Genomic DNA, 27,593 nt, shown 5'->3' with positions numbered 1-27,593 from the left:
TCCGTGTTCCTCCACCGCTGGATGCTCACTGCCAAGGCCTTGGGCGATACTTGTGGTTTCCTCATGCCCACAGAAAGTGCTAGAAATGAGTCAGAATGTTTCCCCCTTTCCCCGTGTCCTGGGATCCCCTTGGCTTGAGTGGGGCTGCGTGGCCCATACAGTCTAGACACAGAGAACATTCTAGAGAGCACTGACAGACTGGGCCGGCCAGTGGATTTCCCTCAAAGGCTTCACCTAAAGCCCTGGGTAAGAAATAGTTCCCCTGACATGAAACGAGGTGGGGCTTTCTCCCCCAGAGGCATGCAGCCGGCCCAGGAAGAAACGTGCCAATATAGACCTGGATAGAGATCGTCGAGAATTCACAGGGCCTGGCTGGGAGTGTCCCTGGCTCAGCTGCTCAGGATCAGGACACAACAGCAATCCTGGGGCCCATTTGCTCTAGGGGCCGATCACTGTCCCAAGCCCTGGGAAGCAGGTGGCTAAATGAGGAAGGGTGGGCCATGGCTCTCCTCATCTACCCCCGCCTGCGGAACGGGCCAGCACGCTGAAGGGAGCATTAGACACCAACTTTACGGGTGCTGCAAAATGGGCACCCCGGTGCATAGGAAGCCTGTTGGGGCAAAATCTTCCCAGTGCTGCCCCTTTAGGGCAAATTTTGATCTCTTATACCAGTGTAAACTCACCTGACAATGGAGTCACTCCACATTTACATCAGTGAGTACCCAAGAGCAGAATCCGTCCCCAAGTGTACCAGTTCACACACCCACAGAACACCAAATAGTGCAAATCACAATCCTTTACCACTGACACACACTCCAACCCCATTTTCCATCTCATGTGTCACCAGGGATAATATACACCACTGCTTAAACTGCCAATGAATTAGTCCCAACGTGCACCATTCTTGGTTAGTGCCGATTCCACTGGAAGTGATGATTTCCATTGCTGCAAACAGCCTCGTTCAGGTGGAGCAGTGTGTCATACCCATAACCCACGAAGCTGTGAAAGTAACATGCTCATCTACCTAGCCTCGTGGGATCACATGACATAATTAGAATCCCAGTAGGGCTGCCTGGCATTCTTGGCTGTTTCTTCCGAGTTTCTCTAGCTGGTCAGGACTGACTCTTGGAGTTATATATGTCTGGGAAACTGACACTGCAGAGTCCTAGCTGCAGCCCCTCTTGATTCAAAGTGATAAATATAGAACCCTCAGCCACAGAAGAGACTTCACCCAGGACTCACCATGACTGACAAGCACACATTGACGTATATGTTCAGCCACTAAGTCACAGCCTGCTAACTTGTTAATCAAGCGATTCCTAGTCTCCAAAGACCAAGGGGACGGCGACCTGCTTCCTAAGTGGTTATCTTATTGGGGAGTCCCGTGCAGCTGACTGTGTTGTAAGTGCAAACGACTCTAGGTTGACGAGAACCTTAAGTGTTGTACAGGATCCTGTTGCATGAGCTCAGCCTTCCGATGAAAGAGTTATTTTTTGATTCCCTCTCGAACATCCAAAAAAACCGCAGGTGCCAGTTGGTCCTGCTGGCTCCTGCCCACGGAGAATAAGCAGAGGTCTCTCATCGTTTGCATTTAATTTAAGGGCTGAGGCAGCTTTCTGTGCACCTTCCCTTTGTTGGTTAGTTGGAATAAGTGATGGGAGCGCACTCACTATACTGGGGTGGCCCATACTGTACGGAGAGCAGTTTGTACTGTTAACCCCAGACGTGGCTTTTGATGATACTAATTGTTCCACTTCTCTGCATTTTACACAAAGCCATGGAAAAGAATGCCACCTCCGGAGGCACGGAAGGCCAGCGTGACATCTACCACCAGAAGCCGGTGAGTCTTTTGGGGGCTGCAAACGGCCCCTTATAGAAATGAGGAAGGGGGGGGGTTACAGAAGGGGGGATCCCATTTCACATCTTAGGGTGATAAATATAGTGACTTTTCCTTATGGATCGCTCTCACTCCTGTGCCCTGATGCAGAGTGCAGGCACTCACCATTGATCTATAGTGACCTCCTGCTGGAAGGGGAGTCGGGGAGGCGAGGCACATGGGCAAACAGGACTGCAAAATGCAAACAAGCCAAGCTTTTCCTGCTGCGACCGGGATGGGGTTAGTCCTTTTCAATGGAGAACCAACAGGCCGGGGTGGGGAGGAGAGAGAACAGACCAGGGAAACAAGACAAGTGCTCCCAGGGTTTGGGGCACAAGAGTCTCAGCCTGAGTGAGCCAAAGTGAATTCACTTAGGACAATGAGCTTGGGTCCATTTCTGTTTGACCATCACTTCTTCCAGCGCTGCTTAAAAAAAATGGGGTTTTAAGGAGACACAGAAAGGCAGATTCTGAGCTGATCTGACCAGAGTCAATCCGGTGTAAGGGCCATTGAAATGAATGGGAAAACTCTTCTTAATGTTGCTAGGACCAGGATATTGCTCCAGCTCCACTGCGGTCCAGATGTACACTGGTGTCACTGAGATGAGAATCTAGCCCTGAATGTCCCAGTTTTAATGTACCACAGATGTTTGTCTTATACAGTTGCTCCCCGGCAGGAGCAATTAACAGGGAGAGGGGAGGTAGAACGCCCCAGCAGCTGGGATTTGGATACATAAATGGGGACACCTGGGCTGAGCCCCATAAGCCATATTCCACGCTGAACCTCTGTGGGTTCACACAGCAAAGTACTGATCTAAACAGGACGGATTCATCTGAGATTCTCTGAGGTAACCCAGACACACGTGATACAGAGTACAAACTGTCCTAGGAGAGACCAAAGGGATTATGTAAGTGACTGGCAGCCTTTCCCAGGGCAACACGGTTCAGATGGATCAGTTCCCAGCAGAGCTCCCTGGGCAAGTCTCTCTCTGCTGGGGTGTGCGGGGTGCTGTCAATTTAACCTACGCACATGCCTAGTTCCCTGAGGAAATGTGTTATGCCACTTTCGAGGGAAAACAGGCCTGCAGCGCTGCGGTGAGATGGGAACCTGCATTCTGGGCTTCGGCCAAGCGGCTCCTATCATAGCATGCAGGAAGAGAGCAGGATGTCAGCTGGCCACCATTCACCTCCAGGTTCTGGGGATGCCATGGGCAAGTTTGGCTCCCAGCATACATGAAAGCAGCCCCAGGGGATGCCCTAATATCTGCCCTGGATGAAACAATCCCTAAAGGATCCACTGGCCTCCCAGAATATCCAGAGCACCTTCCTCCCCAGCCCAACACAGCCCTGGCACGCCTCTGCACCACACACTATCCCAGGGGCATGCCCTATGCTACTCCACCCTCTTGAGGTGTTTCCTGGTGGGAAGATCTGGCTGGTTTATAGCCCGTATATGCTGTCAGTGGTGAAAGGGGCCAGGACTCAGCCCAGAATTAGGGCATTTGTGCTTAGACCATGAATGCACTCGATTGTTCTAATTCTCTGCTGCACCAAGCAAAGCGGCTGGGCCGTTCTGATCCCTTGGCTTTCTAGTTGGATCTGTGTCAGGCCTGGCTCTGCGGGAATTTAGAGCAGCCTGGAGACTGTTCTAAACTCCGCCAACTGGCAATCATCCCCAAGGGACCGTGTGCCAGCTGGGCACTGGCAGCATGCAGTATGCATTGCCTTGGCCAGTTCCTCTCCCTGCCCTGACACAGCACTGTACTGGTGCTGGCTGCCCAGTGACAGGCCTAGGAGCTGGCTAGGCTGGGTCCATGTCCACTGGGGACTCCTCCAGATCAGGACAGCCCACAGTGGCTGCTTCTCACTCCCTTTGCCTCACCTGCATAGTACAAATTGTGCCGAGCGGGACGGAGAACCAGATACTATAAAAATGGTGGCCCTGGCTGGCTCCCATAGCTCCCCTGCAGAGGATGTTGATTTCATTCCCATCATTACAGACGCTAATGACTGGGCTGGCGGGGACTCGTCAATACAAATACAAAGATCATCCTTTCAGGGGAGACTTAGTGCTACTCCACGTTGTGCAGTATCTTAAAATAGGGATAAAATTGTTATTACTATTTGTGTTATGGTAGCCCCTAGAGACCCCAAATGAGATCAGGGTGCAGTTGTGCTAAGCACACACATAGTAAGAGACAATCCCATCCTGAACAGCTTACAGTATAAACAGAGAAGACAGACAACTGGTAGGAAGGGAAACTGAGGTACAGAGAATTGAGGTGACTCATTCTAGGTCATACAGTGGGTTAGGAGCTGAATTGAGAACAGAACCAGGTATCCTGAATCCACTAGGCTGTGCTACCTTTCAAATTACTGTCCAGCTGGATAGATTTGCTTCCCTTGTGCCAGAAAAGAAACAAGAGTGACCCAGTGTCTGAGCCTCACAATAGCCTGTCATTAGCCCATCAATGCCCCAGAGCCCACCCTCTAGCCCTTGTAGTTCTAAGCAGAGATGGGCCCACTCCACCAAGTTTGGATCCAGATCTGAGCTTCCCCAAAGTTCAGGGGAGCTGGTGGGGGCAGGGACAGTTTCACATTCATGGTTTTGAGCTGAGCCCATCTCTGGTCCTGTGTTCCCAAGGGGATCGCAGAGAAGGCTCCCAATCCACTGGACCAGAAGTCAGAAGACCTGGGTTCTATTTCTGGTTCTACCACTGACCCACTGTCCCTTCCCCTCTCTGTTTCTTCTCCTCCCATCCTCTGTCTGGCTTCTTCATTGCAAGTTCTTCAGGGCCTGGACTGTCTCTCACTACATGTATGTACAGCCCCTAGCACAGTGGGCCTCAGATTTTATTTGGGGCATCTAGGTGTTACTGTACTACTACTGATGAATAAATAAACTGCTTGTAGTTTGTATACATATCAATAGCACACTATTTTGCTGATCTTAAAGGTTTTACATAGAACTTTTAAAGCTCTCAGTGGGCCCTGCTTTTGTTGCTTCCCGCCTCACTCCTCTATTCCCCTTTGGAACACTGCTTTCTTTTTAATCAGGAATTTTTGCCAGTTCCTTAGTTCAAATGCATTCATTCATCTGGTCCCACCGCCCCGGTTAGTTACACACCCTGCTCCAGAATCTGTGGAGTCCCCCAAGCAGGATCAGACACCCCTTCCCCACCCCACTGTGAACTTTGTTTTGTTTGATTTTAGAAACATGGGGGAGTTTTAAATAGTTCCCCAATCTGGCTGCACTCTCCACCTCTGCCTCATTCAGATACCAGCAGTGATGAGGGTGATAGAAGGGGTTGATTTAAAGCCTGTTTTATTGCCACCTCACCTGCATCAAATACCATACCATCAAACACCAGCAGGTTCCCAGTCCTCTGGCTTCCTTGCACACAACCTCCTTACAGCCTCCTGGGAACGTGCACACCAGACTGCCAGGTCAAGAACTTCCACAGGCAACTTTCAGCCCCCTCCTACCGGTCAGGCAGTTTATACAGCAGCAGCACAAGAGGGATGTGCTCAGGCCAGCTCCAGCCTCCCAGCACTTCCTGCATCCTCCCAGAGAAGAGGGAATTGCCAGGGCAGCTGAGCGCTCCCTCTTAAAGGAGCAGTAAACCTCCTGCATGTGTCTGGGTGACATTTGGATTGTCTCTCTCTTTTTTGGCTCTGAGGATGGGGCTTGACCTTGCAGTTGCTGAGCCCCTAAACTCCCACTGCAGTCAATGGGAGCTGAGGGTGCTGAGCGCCCGGGGAATGCTGGATGAAGCCGCTGACGAGGGGAAGCTGCGGTGATCAAACACTACGTCCCTGTTTATTTGTCTCCCCACTTGCCAAACCACAAAACCCTTTCATGCATCAGAGGCCAAATTCTCCTCTGGTGTAAATGGATCAAGTTCCCCTGCAGTCAACAGAGCCAGGCCCTTTGGGCTTGGACTGGAACCTGGGCTCTGAATCCCCTTGATGGGGAGGGTCTCAGAGCCCAGCTCCAGCCCAAGCCCAAACATGTGCACTGCAACTTTTAGCCTTAGAGCCTGAGACCTACGAGCTCAAGTCAATTGACCCGGGCTTGGAGACTTGGTGCCGCAGGGGTTTTCTAGCAATGTAGATGTACCCAAAGTGATAGACTCATAGAGCTCAATTTAGCTTAACAAAGAGAAGATTATGGGGTGACTTGATTACAGTCTGTAAATATCTACATGAGGAACAAACATTGAATAATGGGCTCTTCAATCTAGTGTAAGTGGGGGAACGGCCCCACTATTGTGGGGAACTTTCCTAGCTTATGCAGTACCCCAGTGGAATTGGCTAGCGAAAGAATCCCACTCCTTTTACCCAGAGACCTGCCTGAGCTTCCCTTCCTCTCTCCTGTATAACCCTGACAAGGCTGGGCCCAGGATTCCAGGGGGCTCGACCCCCACTCTGTCGTGGTCACTTAGGACAGGGATAGGGTGTCCCCACTCCAGGGTGCTCTCTCCATTCTGGATGCTTCCCTGATCCACTGATCATTACATACAATTCAGGGCAATATATAATTTATTAAAGAGCAACCAATTAAAAAAAGCAAGGAAACAATGGGAAAGGTTACAGGAATACACATAACCCCACTCGGGGAAATAGCCGTCTCCAGAATGTCAGGGCAGTTCACAGTCTGTTCCTCACACGTCCCAGGCAACCTTCCCAGGCCCTGGCTGTGCTGCAGGGATGCTGCGGGTTGGACACTTGCTCAGGTGGCGGGATCCTTCTTCCCAGCATCAGCCCTCCCATCAGGGTTATGATCCCCCCACCAAGTCTGGCCTGCAGGCCTCTTGCCTGGTTGCATCTCCCTGCACTAGGTCTGCTGCCAGGGTCCCCCTTTGCTCTCCCCAGCTGTTCACCGCACCCGGCTCCTGACTGCTCCAGACCCAGCTCCACTTTGCCTCAGCGCTGCTGCTGCTGCTGCTGCTCTGCCACCAGCTCCCTGGGCTGCTCCTCTGGCCCCTCTGGCCCTGGCCGGCGCAGCCCTGCTCCCCAGCTCTCCTTAGCTCTGGCCCAGGCAGCTGCCACATGGAGGACAGGACCCCCGGCCTCCTGACTCCCTCATTAATCTGCCTTCCCTGTCAATCAGGCTGACCTGGAGCGCTGGCCTCTACTCATTGCCCCTGAGGACTGTCAATCTCAGGCTCCTGATTTCTCATTGACCCTTTCCCTTTCTTTTGGTACTGGGAGATGGCCAACCAAAAAACCCCTTTAAGTTTCAGTAAGGGGCCAACAGAAAAAGAAGCATGCTAAGAAAAAGAAGTTGGAAGACTTTGTTTAACAGCAGCAAAGAGTCCTGTGGCACCTTATAGACTAACAGACGTTTTGGAGCATGAGCTTTCGTGGGTGAACACCCACTTCGTCGGATGCATCCATTCGTATTCACCCATGAAAGCTTATGCTCCAAAACGTCTGTTAGTCTATAAGGTGCCACAGGACTCCTTGCTGCTTTTACAGATCCAGACTAACACGGCTACCCCTCTAGTATTTGTTTAACAGCATCGCTTCCTGATGCGTATCACAACACAGGAAAGGCTGTACTCACCTCAGAGGTGCATATGAGAGGTGTAGGAATAGTGCTGCTTTTCATCATGTTCACATGGGTTAGAAACGAAGACTCACTGTGAACAAAGGGGAGAACCAGGATGAGAGGCTCGTGTCCAGTGTGACGGCAGAGCCATATTTGTCCTGGGAAAATAAATCCTGGGATCTAAATGATTATAAACCACGACAGCCAAAAAAGGGCTTCTCCAGGCGAGATGATGGGGATAGGAAATGGAAATTTGAAACATCTCCAGATATTAAGTAGTCTTGCGTTTATTTTTGGCCAATGAGATACTCATTTTGGGGGGAGGGCGGTTGCATTCTGTAACTATTCTAGGAAAACAAGGATGAAGAGGGAGCACAGCACTCTGAAGTCGAGCAGGAAAAGTGCAAGGAAAAGATGGGGAAGAAAACGTTGGCAGATGTAATTCAAGAAATGAAAACTTTTCTGTGGAATTCAGAGAAGAGAGAATGTATGGGAAGAACAGTTCAGAGCTGGGGTAGGTTAAATGGCTGAATTAATTTTTCTTTCTTTCTTTCTTTCTTCACTTGTCTAAGAATTTCCCTGCTAGGCTCAGCAGAGCACATGTAATCTAAATCCTAGACCTTTTAAAGGACCCATGCACATATATCTAACAGATAGTTCAGTAAACAACTATAAAATGCTAGCAGTGAATGTGCCCATAGAACATAGAGCCATGAGGAAGCTACCCCTGTTTTTTCTCCTGTGCTAGAAATATTATGCTGACATAAAATGTAATAACTAGAGATATACCCATCTCCTAGAACTGGAAGGACCTTGAAAGGTCATTGAGTCCAGCCCCCTGTCTTCATGAGCAGGACCAAGTACTGATTTTTGCCCCAGATCCCCAGAATGGCCCCCTCAAGGATTGAACTCACAATCCTGGGTTTAACAGGCCAATGCTCAAACCACTGAGCTATCCCTCCCCCTCATTATGGCTGCATGTTTGCCATGGTGGTAAAAATATCACAGATACTGTGATTTCTCTGCTGGTCCATGACTTTTCTTTGTGTGTGGGGGGGTTTAATAAAGCAGGTTCCCAAACGGTGGGTCGTGACCCACCAGTGGGCGGCAGGACGGTTCTAGGTGGATTGCAGGCCTGGTGCAGAGGGGAGACCTCCAGTGGGAGGGGAGTTGGAGAGCAGGCCCACCCTGCACCGACTCACCCCACAATGGTGGCTCTTATCGCGTGGGGCTGGGCCCAGCTCTCCACTGGGTGTTGCAGCCTGCTGCCTGGGGTTGCGGAGCCACTCAGGTTTGGCCTGGCTGCCCTTTGTCACCAGGGGTGCAGGGTGGCTGGGCAAAATGTGATTGAGAGGCGCTGCAAGCCCTCCTCACCAGGCTGGGATTTTTGCAGTGGCGGAACAGAGGGTGCTGCTACAGATGTTCGGTGTCCCCCTGGCAGGGCAAGGAGGAGGAGGCAGTGGAAGAAGGATTTCTGTATATTGTTGTTAAAGAGGCATAGCTAAATTTTCGTACCCAGGACTTACACACCAGTTGCTCCTAACTCATCACTTTTAGTAAATTTCCAATGACTGTTCCATGATTTTTGATAAAAAATGCCATGACAAATCTGCAGCCCTAGTTACCATACAGTAAATCTAGGACTCATAACAGAGAGCACGTACTGCAGGAGATGTCCGAGGCTGAGTGATTTTACTTAGAGTGAACCAAAGATCTGCCCCGCAATATCCATGCATCCCAGTGGACGTCAATGGGTCTTCTTCTGAGCCTACACTAGTGTAAGTCACATGTAGTGGCAGTGAAGTTAATGGAGTTATACTGGTCTCAAAGTCAGAGTAAATGAGATCCTAATCAGGTGCGGATGAGTTGCACTGGTGTAACTGAAGCAGGATTTGGCCCTGCACATGCTCCCTGGCTTGAGCTTCTGTCTCAGCCCCATACTCCCTTCCTTTCATCTGGCAATACGGACAATCATGTTCTTAGTCAATTTCCAAAGGAGTAAAATCAGCCCGGACAATGTGATGCCGGCACTGCATTCAAACAAGCAAAGGACAGATGTTTTGGCAGCACTGAGCGTTTGGCAACAGTAATGAGCCGACAAGCCTTGCAACGTGTTTGCTTCTGCCAAGTTTTCAGCGTCTCCTGCAAAGTCCACAGTGAGTGGCTTCATATAAGCCAAGAGACCTGTTGTGGGAAATCAGCTAAAGCAAGAGAAAACAGGGAGTGATTTACAGAAGCTGCAAAAGCTACCCAGCCAATGTGCAGAGTGCCAAAGAGTCTGTGGTTAGTCAAGTATCAGAGGGGTAGCCACGTTAGTCTGTATCCACAAAAGCAATGAGGAGTCTAGTGGCACCTTAAAGACTAACAGATTTATTTGGGCATAAATCTGTTAGTCTTTAAGGTGCCACCAGATCATCATTGCTTTTGCGGTTAGTCAATGATCATCATTATAGTGTTTCTGTGGCCCTGTCAGTCACGGGATATTAGAGGGACAAGATGAGTGAGGTAATATCTTTTATGGGCCCACTTCTGTTGGTGAGACAGACAAGCTTTCAAGTTTACACAGAGCTCTGGGAGGTGTCACAGCTAAATAAAATGTGGACCAGATTGTGTAGCATATGGGTGCAGAGTACCCACCAATTTTTCCCTGTGGGTGCTCCAGTCCCAGAGCACCCACGGAGTCGGCACCTATGCATGTGGGCGGGGGAAGCTGGGGACAGGGGTTAGCAAGTTATAGATTGCTGTAATAAGCTATAAATACAGTTGTCTTTGTTCAGTCCATGATTTCTGTGTCTAGCAAAGTTAGGAATTTAATCTCCCAGGCTCATCTTCTGAAGGTGTTGTGCAGGTTTCCTTTGAGATCAGATAGAGTGATCGCGTTGTGAAAAGTGTTCAACCACAGATGATAGGATGTTTTTATCTTTTATCATTTTCCTGCATGAGGTCATTCAAGAGTGTAGTGATTGTCCCACCTAGTTGCTATTGCGGCATTTAGTGCATTGGATGAGGTACACCTAAGGTGACCAGACATCCCGATAAAATCAGGACCGTCCCGATATTTAGGTGTTTGTCCTGATCTTTGGTCAGGACGCAATTTGTCCCAATATTTCGTTCCGCCGGCAACACTTGCCTTTTTTATTTATTTTTTTTCCCTCGCTGCTCCGCTGGCAGCACTCGTTTTTTTTGTTGTTTTTTTTTGCGCTCCATCAGTGGAACTCCCCCCCCATGTGTCCCAATATTTTCTCCCTCTCATCGGGTCACCCTAGGTACACCACATGTTGTGACTGACAAGCATGTGTAGGACACATGAATCTTGAAAGGTGTGGTGGGGGCGTGGGTGTTGACTATTGTAACAGTGGAGATATGTCTTGCAGCTTTTGCAGCTGTTGTTTGGGCAGGGTCTGGTGCCGCTTTGAGTTGGTGTGTCCTGGTCTGTGGGGAACTTGCATCCATGATGAGCTTGGAGAGGCTGGGGGCTTGTTTGAAGGCCAAAAGAGGGGGTTCAAGAAAGATTTCTTTCAGGATGTGGTCTCCATCAAGTATGGTTGGTGGCTGTTTAATGATACCTCATATGGGTTCTAATGTGGGGTGGTAGGTGATCGCTAGGCATGTGCGTTTGGAGGGAGTTTTATTTCCGTATTGAAGCAGGTTCTCTCAGGGTATTCGGGTGGCATTACAGTGTTGTCACATAATACATGTGTTGTTCTGGCCATGCATGGAGCCTGATTTTATTGTTCCTGTGGCAGATATAAAATAAAGCAAAAATCTCTTCTGTGTTCCACATCCAGAGTGTGGACTAACTGGAATACAGGCGAGACAGTCTTCAAAGCATCTAGAGCTGATTTTACCAGGTCTCATGTGTGCTGGGACAGGGCTTTATGGGTGGGTTGAGTCAGTTCTGTGTAGACACCCAGCCAGGACAGATGCATTGACTGAAGCTGCAAGTTCTTACTGCATCTCAGTGGGAATTAACTCAAAGCTCCAGTGAGTCTTGAAGCATCAAACACTCACTTTCTGAAAATTTTCAAAACAGTGGTGCTGGCTCCTCCAGTCAAAACCTTTATTTAATAATGCTAGACCGCCTCCTCTTCCCGTCATGAATGCACTTGAGGGGTTGAATATATAATAAATTATCCAAACATCTTAAAAACAATGGTTCTAGAACCCAACCATGCTTAAACTATTCTTGACATTCACGTATTTCTTTTCTAGACCAATACATTTATTTGGTCCCTAGAATCCCGGTGCTGTACAACCTTTGGTAACACACGTGTGGGCACATACACCCACCCCATTCTTCTGCTCACATGAGCAGGCTGAATAGGTTTTTCCAGAGCAGGGCATTTGAGCACCTAACAAGGCATCACACTTTTAAAATGAAGGTGCCTCACAATGAATGCTAAACGAGGAATCGGCCTAAGCTTTCATATCGTGTATAAATACCAGCTGAAAGGAAGGGAGTATTCCAGGTCCAGCACGGCTTCCCAGTGAGTACATGATGATGAAGGCAGATGAGCTGATCTTCAAAGAGTCCATTTTTTTTATAAGCATTCCTCATTCCTGAATGGCAGGTAGCACTGGATGCTTTGCTGGCTGTTGTGTGTTACGGCGAGGATTTTCAAGAGTCCAGGCTAGTTCTGTGATACTATTCTGCACAGCGTTTGTCAAAGCAAAATGGAATAATAATAATCATAAAAATAATAAAAACCTAGCAGTGTTATGACCCAACTGGGCAGAGTCGGCATAGGAATTGCAGTGGCTGCATGATCAGATGCACCAGGGAGGGTTAGGACAGCAAGATAAACTGGGAGCGTAGGCCTAAAACCATCCCCTCGTGTGGAAGATCCTGTAGGGTGGGGTGTCAGTTGCTTGACTTCAGCTCTGATGCACTGCACTGATGTCAGTGCAGTTGCCTGAGTGTGCAGCCAGGTAACTGGGAGGAGAATCAGGCTCACAGGAGATGGTAGTGGAGTGTAGGATGACCAGATAAAATTGGGACTGTCCCAATATAGAATATCTGGATTGGAAGGGACCTCAGGAGGCCATCTAGTCCAACCCCCTGGTCAAAGCAGGACCAATCCCCAGACAGATTTTTACCCAGTTCCTTAAATGGCCCCCTCAAGGATTGAACTCCTAATCCTGGGTTTAGCAGGCCGATACTCAAACCACTGAGCTATCCCTCTCCCCTTTGTTCTATGTCCCGATCAATGTACAATTGGGACGCCGTTTGTTCCGATATTCAGGTAAGGAGGCGAGTGGGAGGGAGGAGCCGACTCTGTGGGTGCTTAAGGGTTGGAGCACCCATGGGGAAAAATTGCAGCCAAGCTCCTCCCTTCTCGCCTCCTTCTCCTCCCCTCCCAGCAGCATGCTGTGTCCCCTCTCCTCCCTCCCCAGTGCTTCCCGACGCCTAACAGCTGTTTGGCGGCACTTAGCGCTTTCGAGGGGGCAGGAGCGAGGACACGGCGTGCTCAGGGGAGGAGGTGGAGAAGAGTCAAGGCAGGGGCGGGGACTTGGGGGAAGGGGCTGGAATGGGGGCGGAGTGAGGGCGGATGCTTGGGCGGGAAGAGGCAGGGATGGGTGAGCACCCACCCAGCAGAGGGGAAGTCGGTGCTATGGGGTGAGTGGTGGGCTGGGAGGGTGAAGAGGCGAGCCAGAGGTGGGCGGGCGGGGGGGGGGGGTGTGAGGAGGGATGCAGCAAGCCAGCAGGGGGCTAGAGGATGAGGAAAGGTGCGGTGGGGGGGGGGGGAACAGGGAAGGGGCGGGACCTGGGGCAGAGCGGGGGTGGAGCCTGGGAAGAGTGGGGATGGACTGTGTGCCAGGCTGATGGCACCCCAATGGGTCCTGATATTTTAGTGTTGTGATCTGGTCACCCTAGTGGAGTGGCTGGATTCACCCCGTGTAACCAAGAGCAGAATCTGGCCTGTGGTGTTCCTTGGTCACTGCCCCCTTCGGAGAGGAGGCCATGAGATGGCACCACGGCTCCCTACCAGCGTGGCTGTGCTGGGAACTTGTAGGGGACATCTTGAAGTAACTGGTTACTCACTGGGCCCCCTCCTGCCTGATGATGCAGATCCCATCAGCCCCTCTCTCAGCAGCCATGCAGTAGGGTGGAAGGTACCACACCAACATCTGTCCCTCCCACCCCCAACCCCTGCAGCTTCCTGGTCCACCCACCCAGGATTTCTGTGATTTTACTCCTCTCCGGCACAGAGGACCTTAGATGGTGGCGGTTGAACGGCTCGGTCCTCTCCAGGGGGTTAGTTCTTTGTCTCTGCCGTACTCTCAGAAAGAAAGCCGGGAATTCTGTTCAGGTCTCCCCCATGGCTGGAGCCTGCTCTCTGTTCCAGAACCCAGAGCTTAAGCATAGCTTCCTCCAGGAGGCCCTGGATTCCACAGGTCCAGAGATTCCCCCTGTCTCAGCCCCCTACCAAGCTCCCCTGTAGCCCCCCTGCTGAGACCCTGTTCAGTCCTCCCTTGAATTTTCCTTTCCATTTAGTTCCCATCACTAACAGTTCCACCAAAAATAAACACCTAGAGAATGCGGAGGTGAAAGTGCACATCTGTGTTCTCACGGCTTGTTCTACAAGCAGAATCACAGCTCCCCGGGAAATGGTTGTGTTATGGTTTTTATTCATAGGCTTTATTCTCCCAAGACAACCCCAACCATCAGTCTGGTCCTGGGGAAAAAAAACTGTTCTCTGGACACTGGGCTTGTGAAATAGCCAAATGTAAAGTGTATTTCAGAGCAGCTGCGTTTCTAGTCTATGTTATTTGCGTTGTTCCCTGGCCATTTGGTTCCTGATGTCGAACAGCTGATGGTGGGATTTGTGGGGATGGATAGGGATAGGGATAGGGCAATTTTCCTATCTGTGGAGTTTTCTTAAGGAATTCAAAATGCGTTAGAGGCTGGCTATTCATTGCCTCTTCTTGTCTAGGACATCAGTGTTGTAATTCAGAGAGGGTCTGAAGCTGCTGTGGGTGGGATCTGGGTTCAGTTTGATCCAGTTTAGGAACGTGGATACGTAGATCCTGTTTAGACCCATCTCTGACTGCGATGGGCCAGGCCGCGAATTGTGGCTAGAGCTCAGAATCTGAACTTTCCCCGCACCCAGAAGGATTCAGATCCATGGTTTGTGTGGGCCAGTTGCAGATAGTGGCTGGCTGGGAAGTACAGGCTGATCCAGACTTTCCCAAAGTTTGAGGGGGTTTGGATTGGGGAAAGCCACTTCTCTAATTAAAGACTCCCCTCAGAGTTAGCAAATTCCATATGCAAAGAAGTGTGATTGGGCCTGTCCAGTGATGAGCTGCCAAAATCTTAACAACCGGTTCCCTATAAAAAGTTCTGATTTAATGGGGGGGGGGAAGCGGGTGAGGAGCCAGGGAGAGATCGTCGTGGGGCCGGAGGCCCCTGCAGGGCCTGGGCCAATTGCCCCACTTGCCCCCTCCCCTCTCCTCTGGCCAGCCCTGGAGCTTGCAGCAGCCCTCTCCCCCACACACACCTTGCTGGGCCATTCAAAAAGTGGCAGCAGGACGACTCCAGAGCTCAGCTGAGCTGCCCAGCTGATGTTGGTGGCTGGCCACGCTGGAACTGCGGGGAAGCGGGGGAAGGGCCAGGGGAGCCTCAGCCTCCCCAGCTGGGAATCCAGGGAGCAACAGGATGGTCCGGCCCACAGACCGGAGTTCTTTGCCCACCCTCTGGCCCTTTAACAACCGGTTCTCCACGGAGGTCTAATTTTAGCAACCGGTTCTTGAGAACCTGTGGGAACCTGCTTCAGCTCACCACTGGGCCTGTCCTTTGTGAGGGTGGAAGTGCTAGCAGCTGTGCTAACAACGACATGTCCTCTGTGTCTTGCAGGCTTGATCTTACTCTTTTACCTCATTTTGTACATGTTTCTGGCTGGGATGTTCTCCTTTTGTATGTACGGGTTGCTGCTCACTCTGAGCCCCTACACGCCTACGTACAGGGACAGAGTCTCGCCGCCAGGTAAGCACTGCAACTCAGCCATTCCCTGACTGCCCTCTGAGCCCCATGCTGACCTACGACTGTAGGAACGGTCTCGCTAGCCACCTACACGGAAGTTCTGCCTTTGCGGCTCCTGGAAGTGCATGAGTTAGGTAGCTGCCATTCCATTTCCGCAACGGAGAAATTTAACGTGAGGTTCCGCAAAGCAGATTAAAACTGCCCATTTTTTGTCATGCCTGGAGCAGTCTTTTCAAAGGTAAGGAGCATCAGGAAGTGCCTGCCGGAGTGATATGTGTGAACCTGGAAGGATGCAGCCAAAGAGACAGTGGTCGTTTCCCTGAGAACTTGCAGAATGTTAAATTTCCCACATTGGGCCAGATTTTCGGCTGGCGTAAAGCAAGGCAGTGGCGCTGCATGCATTTGCCCCAGCTGAAGATCTGGCTCACTGTATTTTAATGGCCAGAGTCCTGTCCTCTCCTGTTAGAAGCGGAGGATTCACATCCATTTGTAGAAGTTCAATAAAATGATTAGTAATTTATATTGTAAGTTCCTGGAGGCAGGAAGTGTACTTACACTTACTGTATGTTTGCACAATGTCAAGCCCACAGTCAGCAACCAGTAACCATAATTGATTATAGTAATCATAATACAGAATATACATGTTGATATAATAGTGTCATGAATGATACTAGAGGTCTTCAAGTCAAATGATCTCTCAAGAAAATGCAATCCTCTTAAATACCCTAACATGAAGTATCCATTCTAATTTACTCTCAAGACGTACAAATAAACCTAACAGTCACATGACAAGTGATTAGTAGAATGATTGTTTAGTTCAACTGATGCCTCTTTAAACTGAAGTCTTAAAGGTGAAACCAAAGCAAATAATAATAATAATAATGTTTTGGCCTTTTTACATCTTTTTTGGTGAAATGGAAGCACTGTTTAAATTATTTTTTAAAATGTGTTTTTCCTGCTTGTCTGTTTCCATTTGAAACATCACGTGTCCTTGCTTTCATAGAATATTTTAGCGTTAGAAGGGACCTCAGGAGGTCATCTAGTCCAACCCCCTGCTCAAACTGGGACTAATCCCCAGACAGATTTTTATGCCAGTTCCCTAAGTGGCCCCCTTGAGGATTAAACTCACAACTCTGAGTTTAAGCAGGCCAATGCTCAAACCACTGAGCTATCCCTCCCCTTGCCTTACCATGAACAGGCATGTCCCCAAAAGGCTTGAGTCTCCTTTCACTTTTGCAGTGGTAAATCAGGAGGCACCTCCTTGAAGTCAATGGAGTTACTCTGGTGTAAAACGAATGAGAGGAAAATCAGCCTCTCAGTCTTAATCCCTCCCCATGAAATCAGGTGGTAGCACTGTAATTTTTTATGTACTTCTACAGTACCTAACACAACAGGAGAGAACCTGGTTGTGGCCCTGTGATGAGGTTCACTCACCACTGCAGCGCCTCCTGCTGGCTGTCCTGGGGATTAGCTCTTCTAGCCAGTGTGCCCCTGCTCTAGAGGTATCTCACTGCCATCACTTCTGCTCCAGGGCTCGCGTCACTCCCAGGACCGCAGCATCCTCTCCATGACACAGCCCTCCAGCCGTGTCACGCGCTGTTCTCCCCCTTCTGGGGGAACTGCAGTCCACTGCAGCCAATTGTCTGGCCATTTCCTCAGTGGCAGAGCAGGGCCGCCCAGAGGATTCCGGGGGCCTGGGGTCTTTGGCGGCGGGGGGCCCTTCCGTTCCGGGACTGCTGCCGAAGTGCCCCGAAGACCCGCGGCGGGGCCCTCCCCCGCCGCCGCTGAATTACTGCTGAAGCGGGACCCGCCGCCGAAGTGCAGCCTGGTCTTCCGCGGTAATTCGGCGGCGGGGGGCCCCCACCGCAGGTCTTCGGGGCACTTCGGCAGCGGGTCCCTGAACGGAAGGGCCCCCCGCCACCGAATTACCGCCAAAGACCGAGCTGAACTTTGGCGGCGGGTCCCGCTTCGGCGGTAACTCGCCAGTGGGGGGTCCTTCCGCCCTGGAGCGGAAGGACCCCCCGCCGGCGAAGACCGGGAGCGGAAGAAGCTCCTGGGCCCGGCCCCGCAAGAGTTTTCCGGGCCCCCACGGAGCGAGTGAAGGACCCTGCTCCAGGGGCCCCGAAAAACTCTTGTGGGGGCCCCTGTGGGGCCCGGGGCAAATTGCCCCTCTTGCCCCCCCCTCTGGGCGGCCCTGTGGCAGAGGCTTGCCCACTACATCAGGTCCCAGCCAGGGACTCAGCTGATGGCCTCCACTTGCTGTGTCTCCGCCAACTCCTTAGTTCATTTCCCTGGGTCACTTCCCTGCAGCTCCCAGCACCCTCTTCACCCTGAGTGAAGGTCCTGCCACCGAAATACCGCCAAAGACCCGGAGCGCCACCCTGTCAGTAAAAGTGCTGCAGCAGGTGGCGCCTTTTTTTTTTCCTGCTGCCCTTGTTCCCTCCACCTGGCTACGCCTCTGACCCTCACCCCAGGCCCTCGGCCTCCGAATCCCTGCAGCTGACCAGGAGCTGTCTTTAGCTCCCCCTGGATGCTGCTAGCAGCACTGCTCTGTCCAGTGTGCTAGTTTTCTTCTGCAAGGCAGCCAGTCTTCCCTCCTCGAGCGCCAGGGAACAACTGGAACTGCTCTGCCCTGCAGCCCTTCTTATATGGGCCTGCCTGGCCCTGATTGGCTGCTCCTTGCAGCCTCCCTAGGGCTCTCTCTAATTGGCTGCCTCCTGCACAGCCTACCTAGGGCTCTATTAACCCCTTATGGGCCAGTATTGGGCAGATGCCCCATCACAGGCCCTTAGGTGCTACCGCAATATAAATGCTAAATAAATAAGGCTCCGTGTTTGTCACAGATTCTGTGATTTTCCATGACCTCTGTGACTTCTGCAGCAGCTGGTGCACCTGGCCCGGGGTCCACTGAGCAGCTCGGGCAGCCCCTGGGCCAGGCACACTGCCTGCTGCTGGGGCAGTCTCGGGCTCCCCCAGCCCCCAGAAGCAGGAGTTTGGGTGTGGGGAGCACAGGGCTGGAGGTTGGGGTGTGGGGCGGTGCTTACCTGGAAGGGGCTCCCCAGAAGGGCGACAGTAACTCCCCTCCTTCAGCTTCTAGCTCCATGTGCTGCCTCCGCCTGCAGGCACCGCCCCCGCAGCTCCCATTGGCCACAGTTCCCAGCCAATGGGAGCTGGAGAACTGGGGCTTGGGGCAGAGTGGAGGCAGCACGTGGAGCTGGGGTCGCTACTTCCCAGGAGCCGGGAAGGACAGGGAGCCTGCCCCAGCCCCACCCCACCCCCCCAATCACCTGTGGCACCCCCTGGGCCATGTCTCCCCCCCACAGGCCGCACCCCTCCAGGACTTGTGGCACCGCCCCCAGGCTGTCCCCCCCCCTGCACCTGCGGCGCCCCCAGGGCCGCCCTCCCGAGCCCCTCACCTCCCACGTTTTAGTCAGGGGTATATAGTAAAAGTCATGGACAGGTCACGAGCCATGCATTTTTGTTTACTGCCTGTGACCTGTCTGTGACTTTCACTAAAAATACCTGTGACTAAAACGTAGCCTTATAAATAAATAATGAAATAATGCAATGTTAAATAATAAATATTGATCTGCATTACCCAAATTAACCCCTTGCACATACATACCTGAGCCAACAGAATCTCCATGTCTGGTTAACACAACAAGGGCCTTTTTTATTTACCAGGAGTAATGATTAGACCATACTTACATGGATTTACCATTGCCTTCAATGTCTCCGAGCCCAGCACATGGACACCTTATGTGAACAGCATGCATCACTTCCTACAAGGTAAACTGGTTGGAGCTTTACAAAAAGCAGTCTTTATATAACTTTGTTCTAGTAGCTTCTATAAACAGTAAAAAGCCTTCCAGACACTGGGCAACATGAACGAGGTGGTGCCCAACCCATACATCATGTAAGCTAAACTGGTGTCGATAGCTCAGTGTTGCAGAGGCTCTAGGAGATGACAATGAGCATGTCCAAATCTGGGCAGGGCTGAATAGGAAATGGGGTGCGGGGGGGCACGCCCCTTTCTAACAATTTCTCCTGCAACATCCTGCAGTTCACTTTGGCAGCTTCCTCGGAGTGAAATGAACCTGGGCGTTCACTCCTCTTACTCCTGGGTTTTTCTTTCACTTCCAAGTTTTCAGTGCTGCTTTTCACTCCTGCCATGGCATCCTGCTGACAACGCGCAGGCCTCGTCTCCCTGCAGATGGCCCCCCATTGACAGAACAAACTGCAGGGAAAAAAAACCATGTGGGACCCCCAGAAGGATGGGAGAATAGGCCGGGGAAAGCTTGTCAGCATCACAAGCCCACAGTTAGGAAGGGCTTGACTCTGCTCCTTAGTAGACTGCAGAGCAGCAAGTCCAACCCCTTTGCTTTCAGTTGCCATTGCAATAAATAGGAACGTAGTCTGAAGAAAAGGTGAAGCACAAACTAAGCCATAAAAACCCATGTTCCTACAGCCACAGCCATTCATCCATTTTTCAGGCTGAAGAAGCAAAGGGCTGTTTCCGCAGGTGCTCCTTGTACAAAACTCTCATTGGGAGGGGCTGGAATGTGAACGGGAGGGGAGTGAATGTCTAGGCTCTATTTCCAGCCCTGCCATTGACTAAGGTCCCAACCCTATGAAGATTTCTGCATGTACTTAGCTGTAGGTGCCATGAGTAGCGGTCCCACTGAAGTGAACAACACTGAAGTTAAGCACATGCATAAATCTTTACAGAGCAAGTCCCAAATGTATAATCTTGACAAGAGAGCTCATCACGTGGTGCCTCAGTTTCCCCACCATTAAAGCGAGGGGTGTGATAAAGTCGGTGCGGTTTCCATACATGGAACCTCTGCTGAAGCGAGTATTAAACCTTGTCTTTTGGGAAGGGATTTTCCAACTCCCTCTGGTGCTTTGACAATCGCAGCCTTGATGTTTGGATAGATTGTGATAGTCCGAAAAGCATTAACCAGCAGCTCTTGGTTCACCTTAGCTTATGATGACAACGTTCAAGAGGAAAAGAACATTGAGTGCCCAGCAGGCCAATACTTTGTTCAAGACGGCGCGGAAAGCGAAGAGAAGAAAGCCTGTCAGTTCAAGCGATCACAGCTGCAGAACTGTTCTGGGATTGAGGATCCCACGTTTGGCTACTCTACAGGCCAGCCATGCATCTTGCTGAAGATGAACCGGGTACCGAAAAAGCCACTAATTTTAATTCCCTCCTTGGGCAGAACTATAAATTAATTGTTACGCTGGGTTTGAAACTAGGCTAATTCCCTGAGCCAGTAAAATCAGCTCCCCGTGTCAGGTGGAAACCAGCAGCTCCATTCCCAGGCGGAGACAATCCATCAAAGAAAATTTGCAAAGCCCCCTGTAACTTGATTTGGTCAAGAAATAGGCAACAGGAAATTAATTCTTTGCCGGGATTTCTTTCTAGGTATTAAGTTATTTTCTGAGGTCATGTCCCGTACGCTGCTCTCTTTATAATTGTGCATTTTTAAAGAACAAATGCATAATCTGAAATCTTCAAATATCATAGAATCAAAGGGTATGTTGCTGGCAAAATAAATGTAGAGATAATTCATCAGCTGCTTGGAAAAGCTTTTGAAGAACTAGGGGTTGGCCTTTTGATTGTGATCAGTGTAATAATTTTCAATACGTATGCGTCTATTTGTCTATCAAGCAGGGGTCAAGCGGCCATTTGAGGAAACAGCACAAATTGGTTGCCTAGTGGATCTGGCTCTTTTTTTAAAGGGTGACCATCATACTGGAAAACGTTCAGAAAATTTGAAAGTGATGTCTTTTGGGGGTGGGGGCCCTACATGCAGATTTCATTGTATAGCCTCAACTTGAAGGGGCAGAGAGTCTATTGGCCTTCTCCATTCTCGAGTTCTGGGAGCTCACAAATGGGCACGTGCACCCCACTTTGGGGTGAATGACATAATTGGCTGATGGCAGAAAATGCCTCCAAGATAACTTGCATTCATATCCAATATGATCAGATAAATAAGCTTAAGATGGAGAGAGAGAGAGAGAGATAATCCTCTAGAGTGGGCAGGTGATATTGGATGGGTATCACAGGCCAGGCTTTGCATCTCATAGAAGCATGAATGGCTTTTTTTTTTGTAGATCATAGGCTATCGACCTGGCTATGGGACGCCTGTGAGCGTGAACTGTGCCATTCAGGTAATTCTTTAACGTATCTCCAGTGTTATTTGCAGAAAGGGCCTTACCCCCTCTCCCCCCAGCAGGGGCAGCTCCAGGCACCAGTGCAGCAAGCGTGTGCCTGGGGTGCCAAGCTGCAGGGGGGCGGCCTGCCGGTCACCCTGAGGGCGGCAGTCAGGCTGCCTTCAGCGGCATGCCTGCAGGAGGTCCACCGGTCCCGCGGCTTCAGCGGCAATTCGGCGGCGAGTACGTCGAAGGTGCGGGAATGGCAGACCTCCCGCAGGCGTGCTGCTGAATCTGCAGGACCAGCGCTGCCGAAAGCCGTCTGCCTGCCGTGCTTGGGGCAGCAAAAAACATAGAGCCGCCCCTGCCCCCCCAGTCCCTGTTGATGAAGAATTGCGATGAAGTTACACCCGGGATGACTTTGGCCCAGAACGTTTCACCAGCCCCTGCGTTGGGAACATTGTAGGGACCCCTGACTGAGTGAGGGCTGCAGGTTTGTAAAGCTCTGTGAAGGTGGACAGTGCTAAGAATTATCCTGCGCTCTCCATTTGGGGCCTGATCCTGTGTGAGCTGCCAAACATCTCTTGGGGAATGCTGAGCCCTTCCAGCGTCCAGTGACGCCAGTAGCAGAGGGGGCTCGGCTCTGCCCCTCCTAGGAGCAGGTCCATAGACAGAGAGGGAGTGAGACTGCCCCCCCGCTCTGTCCATGACCCAGCACTCAGGGCCTGGGCAAGACTATCACTGGCTTCAGTGGGAGTTAGACCCAGGCCCTTAGCTAGTAATGAGGAGGCAGTGAAGCATGGAGACGGATTTATAGGAGGCAAACATGACCTGCGGCCTGTTGCTGATGGCGCACTTGTTCTCGGACGTATTCCAGCAGCAGCTGGTTCTATTAGTAAATGTGCTCTGTATATATAGGTGACAAAATACCTAGTCCTTTTGTGCTGGGACTCTCCAGAGGTAGCCGCCAAAGCCCCATTGTGTTGTTGATCTGAGGGGAGCTGTACTGTACTGCCTGACTACACACCTGCCTATTTTAAATCACAGAAAGGCAATGAAAGCGCTCTTAAATCAGTGGACTTCTACCCAGGCAATGGAACATTTGATCTCATGTACTATCCCTACTATGGCAAGCTCACTCACGTAAGTAGAGACTCGGCGGTTAATGCTCTATTGGCTTCCCTTTAATCTCTCCTTGGAGGAAGAGAGGGACGGGGGTAGCTGTTTGCAAAGTGCGCCTGGTTGGAAAGCACAACCCAGCAGGGAGGCACTGTGAACTAGTAGTCAGTGGGGGCTGGCAGGTAGGACTCCTGTGCTGTATTTCTGGCTCTGACATTGACTCGCTGTGTGAGCACCTTGTGTGCCTCAGTTTCCCCATCTGTAAAATGGGCATGATAATATTTATCAGGGACTCGGTCATGTTCAATGTGCTGACAGCAGTAGTGCCATAGGCTGACATTTTCCAAAGTGGCCACTGATTTGGGGTGGCTTGGCTTGAGGACGCCCAACTTGGAATGTGTAGGGCCTGCTTCCTAGTGGGGACCAACATGCTCAAGTTGGGCAGACAAAAATTGAGTTACCCCAAATCAGTGACCACTTTTGAAAAGGTCGGCCCTAGTTTGCAATGAGCCTATTTACATGTGGAGTAGCGTGTCCTGTTCTGGGCTCCACGTTTCAGGAAAGATGTGAACAAATTGGAGAGAGTTCAGAGCAACAAAAATGATTGAAGGTCTAGAAAACAGGGCGGGCTCCAGGCACCAGCCCAGCAAGCAGGTGCTTGGGGCGGCCAAGGGGAAGGGGCGGCACGGCCAGCTTTTCGACGACAATTCAGCAGCGGGTCCCTCACTCCCTCTCGGAGGGAAGGACCAGCCGCCGAATTGCCGCCGCAGACTGAAGCGGCGGCGGTAGAGCTGATCGCGATCGTGGCCTTTTTTTTTTGCTGCTTGGGGCGGCAAAAACCCTGGAGCCGGCCCTGCTAGAAAACATGACCTATGAGGAAAGATTAAAAAAACTGGGTTTGTTTAGTCTGGAGAAGAGAAGACTGAGAGGGGAAGTGGTAACAATTTTCAAGTACATAAAAGGTGGTTACAAGGAGGGGTGTGAAAAAAAATGTTCTCCTTAACCTCTGAGGATAGGACAAGCAATGGGCTCTGAGGATAGGATTGCAGCAAGGGAGGTTTAGGTTGGACATTAGGAAAAACTTCCTGTTAGTTAAGCACAGGAACAAATTGCCGAGGGAGGTCATGGAATCTCTGTCATTGGAGGTTTTTGAGAACAGGATAGACAAAGCCCTGATAGAAATGAGCTAGTTATTACTTAGTCCTGCCTTGAGTGCCAGGGACTGGACTAGATGACCCAGTGAGGGCCCTTCCAGTCCCACACGTCTCTGATTCTATTTGCAGGATTGGGCCCGGGGTGGTTTAGGTGAGCAAAAAACATTCAAAATAAGAGTTCAGACTGAGATGTGGGAGCAACAACATTCCCATTGTGAAAACAGATGTAATGTATGTGAGGGCAAATAACAGCTCCCTTGTGAAACGTGAGCTGAATGCCCCGACCTTGGTTTCCCCGGAGCACATACATCGGGCACACTGCTCACAAGGAACAGGACTATTTTTCTTTATTATTACTGCAGACAAAGGAGCAACAGTTTAAAGCGGCAGAAAGTATTTTATAACCTCATTAGTCTCCCCTACTGATCACGGCTTCTGTCTTGAACAGCAACAAATCAACCCGCGAGGAATATTATATTAGAGAACTCAAATGTGTCCCCATCATTTTCAATCATACTGGGTCAGAGCCTCAGTCTGGTGCAAATCAGCTTAGCTTCCGTGGTCCTCATGGAGTCCATAGGGCTGAGCCCATTGATACCACCACAGGATCAGGCCCATTTTTCTATCCCACTGACTGTGGCACAGAGTATTTGATGTTTTTCCTACCCTCTCAACTGTTGTGCTGATCCAGTGTCTCACCTTTTCAGGTCAACTACACCTCCCCGCTGGTGGCTCTGCACTTCACAGATGTGAAGAAGAATGATTTTGTCCCCATTCAGTGCAGACTGAATGGGGAAGGAATTGTGAATGATGTGACTAATGATCGTTTCCTGGGCCGAATCACCTTTACACTCAGCATCGGAATGTAGTCCATGCAAACGTTCACCAAGCACATTTTTTAACTCTTTATGGCAAGCAGGTGCTTTTTCCACTCCACCTTTTAAACATAATGGCAGAATATAGCACCTCTTTTGTTAGGGAAACAAATTGTTTCCAATATAAGTTAGACACGTCTTTATTGGATTTTTTTATATAGAGAGAGACAACCGCACGTAATATAGACTGAGGAGCTACATTTTTTAAATGTAAATGCTTAACAAAGCTTATTGGCAGTATAGATCCAGTCTTGTAACTACAGGTAGAGGGCCCAGGTAAAACATTTCAATATTGATTTTAAATACTTACAGGACATTTTAATACTATTTTCATAGAGTCACTTCAAAAAGGAACATTCCTGACCTTATATTTTACTTTTTATCATAGTTTTAAGTACATTTCCCAGGTAGAAACTACATGAATCAGTAGTGGAGGGCACTCCCACAATCTTTTGGGTTACATGTGTAAAACTAATAAAAATCAAGTAAAATGGCCCATCTCAAAATCCCTTGAGCCCAGGAGCCACCGTGCCTGGGGACATCAGCCCAACTCAGCACAGCAGCATTCGCAGTGGTAGCGTCAACCATGTCTTGATACATGTAAGATACTGGCTGCAATTGGTAAGAGGAAACCGTAATAAGGAATAATTGTCATTTATGAATCTTTAGGACTGTGCCCTCCACCTTTGAGCTGGAAGGATAAACACATTCCCCTTTCCCCCTTTAATACACTCCTCCTCTCTCCGCATGGCCCTTTGAGTCCACCAGACTGAAAGGAGCTTCTCTCTCCTAGACCCCCAGCACGTCACACTGGCAGGAAGAGATTGCTAGGAAACGAGGGTCTCCTTCCACCCAGCCCAGAGCTGGGAACTGAAGTGGACACTCTATATGGCCATGCAGAGTGCAGCTCACTGCCCCCAAACTTTTCAAATCCTTCACCCCTCAGTGCCCAAAAGATCACAGTGATAATGTCTTTAAAAGCCAGAGAGGTATGGGAGAACATGTAGCCATTTCTCTTTATGGGTGAAATTAACAGTGATCTCATTCTTCATGTACTTTTGGTGACTGGCCAGTTGGTTAACCAGGCACTATCACTTCAGCATTCAGAATTCTCACCATAATTTGTTTCACCCACAGCTGTTTAGATCAACCTCACGGACACTGAAATGTTTCTTTCGTTGTGCTTGCACCTTCCGATTTATCATTGCAAGAGTGCTGGGTTATGCAGCTTGTTTATGTGGGGCTGTTTGGGAGTACAAGACTGTCAATGTTGCTTTGTTACTTTAAGATTGGTCAAGAGTGCTGGGCTATGACCTCTGGTTTGTTAGTGCAGGGCTTATCATGAATGCTGAGCCCTGCTACTGGTATTTTTAAAAGAAAGTTCTGCCCTATACAATTACTGTAACAATGGTGTGTGTGTGTGGGGAGGGGGAGGTTCAATTCATTCACTGATTTCTGTCTGCAAGATAAAAGAGAAATGAGTATTTTTGTCTGACACTCCTGCAAATTCACATTGAGCTCTGGCCATTCAGCTGAGCCTTTCCATTTTTCACACCTGCATTAGTAATGGAGGTTCTGCAGGCCATTCTACCCCCAGCTACATCTGTGTAACCCAATTATCAGCAGATCATGCTCATGATGACACCTGTGCAACCCTGTTAACCTTAAGTGGGCTAACAGCCTTCATCCCTTAGTTCTCACCCAGTTTCACTAAATGGGGCTCTCTCTTCTGGTAAATCTGTGGCATACATGACAGAGGAATTTACCATTGGGATTCTCACCCCCCTCAGTATTCCTAGGATATGTACTGATGTATTACAGAGTGCCATACAGATCTGGCTCCTCTCCCCATTCTGTTTCAACATGATGAGAAAGAGAGATTTTGGCTCAGGTAATATGGGACTGCACAGGCAGCAATGCACAATGTTTCCCTCTATGCCTGTGAGGCTCTAGAAACTGAGTCCAAGTCTGTTAGAGCTCTTGCAGAAGCTGAGTACATTCTTAGCTCAGAGATTCCAAGTTTGAGAAACATGGTCCCTTTGTTTTTGAGACAGAGTCTTAAAAGAACCTTTGTGACATTACACCCGGCACCGAGGATCCCATCACTTACCTCTGCTGTCCTCACAAGAAGATTTTACATGGATTTGAAACCTTCACTGCAGTTGAAGAAGGCTGAATGGGCTCTTCCTGGGATGCACAAGTGCTGCTCCTGGAGACTACTTGGGAATAATTTTGCAAGCCAGCACAACTGCTCCTACAGGCTACATGGAAGTCATTGAGTTGCTAGATTGCAGTGACTCTTCGGGCCAATATGGAGTTAAGTACTTCCTCTTCTCCATCTCCTGCACAGAAGCCTAAGGACTAGACATCTGAGCTTCTTACTCGGCTACTACCTGGTTGTGTATGCTCTATGCATGTGAGGAAATATTTCTTTGCTCATTCCAATTGCCTTCTCACACCAGCAATTGGAGCTTGATTATTGCCAGCATCTGTTGCTGTGACAATTTACCCATCCCTCCTTTTTCAACCATTAGCCTTAATTTAATATACTTTATGGCCATCCACCTGTCAGTGTGGTTGGAGTACCCACCCTGGGAACAGGGCACAGCCTTCACTACAGCCACCTGTGCAGTACAGGCCACCCTTGTTGCAGCAATACAACATATTATTGAGAGTGAGTTTGCACTGTCTCCATTTAGGAATGATTTAAAAAAATTTGTACAGTCTATGGTATGTGTGATGAACAGAATCACTCAGCCCATTTTCTTAGGTCCAGACTTCACAGGCTTGAGACAGTACCTGGAGCAGGCTTGTCAGGGGGCTTATTTTTTTTACCCTTTTACGTTCCTGATTCTTTTTGCATGAACGGAGAGCAA

At 50.0% G+C, this 27,593-nt stretch overlaps 2 protein-coding genes across 5 annotated transcripts in view; one reads left to right on the top strand and one right to left on the bottom strand.

Moving 5' to 3' along the window:
* Window positions 1-6,288, bottom strand: part of TMEM255A (transmembrane protein 255A) — a 74,253-nt gene extending 67,965 nt beyond the window's left edge. The window contains exon 1 of the mRNA XM_039488280.1: window positions 5,216-6,288. Coding sequence (XP_039344214.1) covers window positions 5,216-5,236 — 21 coding nt within the window. The 5' untranslated portion in view covers window positions 5,237-6,288. The remainder of the gene's footprint in view (window positions 1-5,215) is intronic.
* Window positions 1,312-25,236, top strand: ATP1B4 (ATPase Na+/K+ transporting family member beta 4). Of its 4 annotated transcripts, none has more exons than XM_039488274.1 (9): window positions 1,312-1,401; window positions 1,776-1,840; window positions 7,781-7,943; window positions 15,285-15,413; window positions 19,095-19,199; window positions 20,395-20,591; window positions 21,531-21,587; window positions 22,617-22,712; window positions 24,550-25,236. In XM_039488274.1, exons 2-9 carry the CDS (start codon window positions 1,778-1,780, stop codon window positions 24,709-24,711), a joined length of 972 nt encoding a protein of 323 aa, XP_039344208.1. In that variant the 5' UTR covers window positions 1,312-1,401; window positions 1,776-1,777; the 3' UTR covers window positions 24,712-25,236. The 4 variants fall into 4 exon arrangements, with proteins under 4 accessions (XP_039344208.1, XP_039344210.1, XP_039344209.1 ...); XM_039488276.1 differs by lacking the exon at window positions 1,312-1,401 and adding an exon at window positions 1,489-1,573; XM_039488275.1 differs by lacking the exon at window positions 1,312-1,401 and adding an exon at window positions 1,559-1,637.
* The last annotated feature ends 2,357 nt before the right edge of the window (window positions 25,237-27,593 follow it).

The sequence above is a fragment of the Mauremys reevesii genome, linkage group 9 (genome assembly GCF_016161935.1).
Source record: "Mauremys reevesii isolate NIE-2019 linkage group 9, ASM1616193v1, whole genome shotgun sequence".
NCBI lineage: Eukaryota > Metazoa > Chordata > Testudines > Geoemydidae > Mauremys > Mauremys reevesii.
This window is presented reverse-complemented; position numbering and strand designations above follow the sequence as displayed.

What these genes read in the sequence shown, in the direction of transcription:
- ATP1B4 (XM_039488273.1), top strand. Translation starts at nt 1,736, where the DNA reads ATGATACTAATTGTTCCACTTCTCTGCATTTTACACAAAGCCATGGAA. An exon ending in ACATCTACCACCAGAAGCCG is followed by an intron (nt 1,841 to 7,780) that starts GTGAGTCTTTTG and finishes TAACTATTCTAG; the next exon opens with GAAAACAAGGATGAAGAGGG. An exon ending in CATGCATCACTTCCTACAAG is followed by an intron (nt 19,200 to 20,394) that starts GTAAACTGGTTG and finishes GGTTCACCTTAG; the next exon opens with CTTATGATGACAACGTTCAA.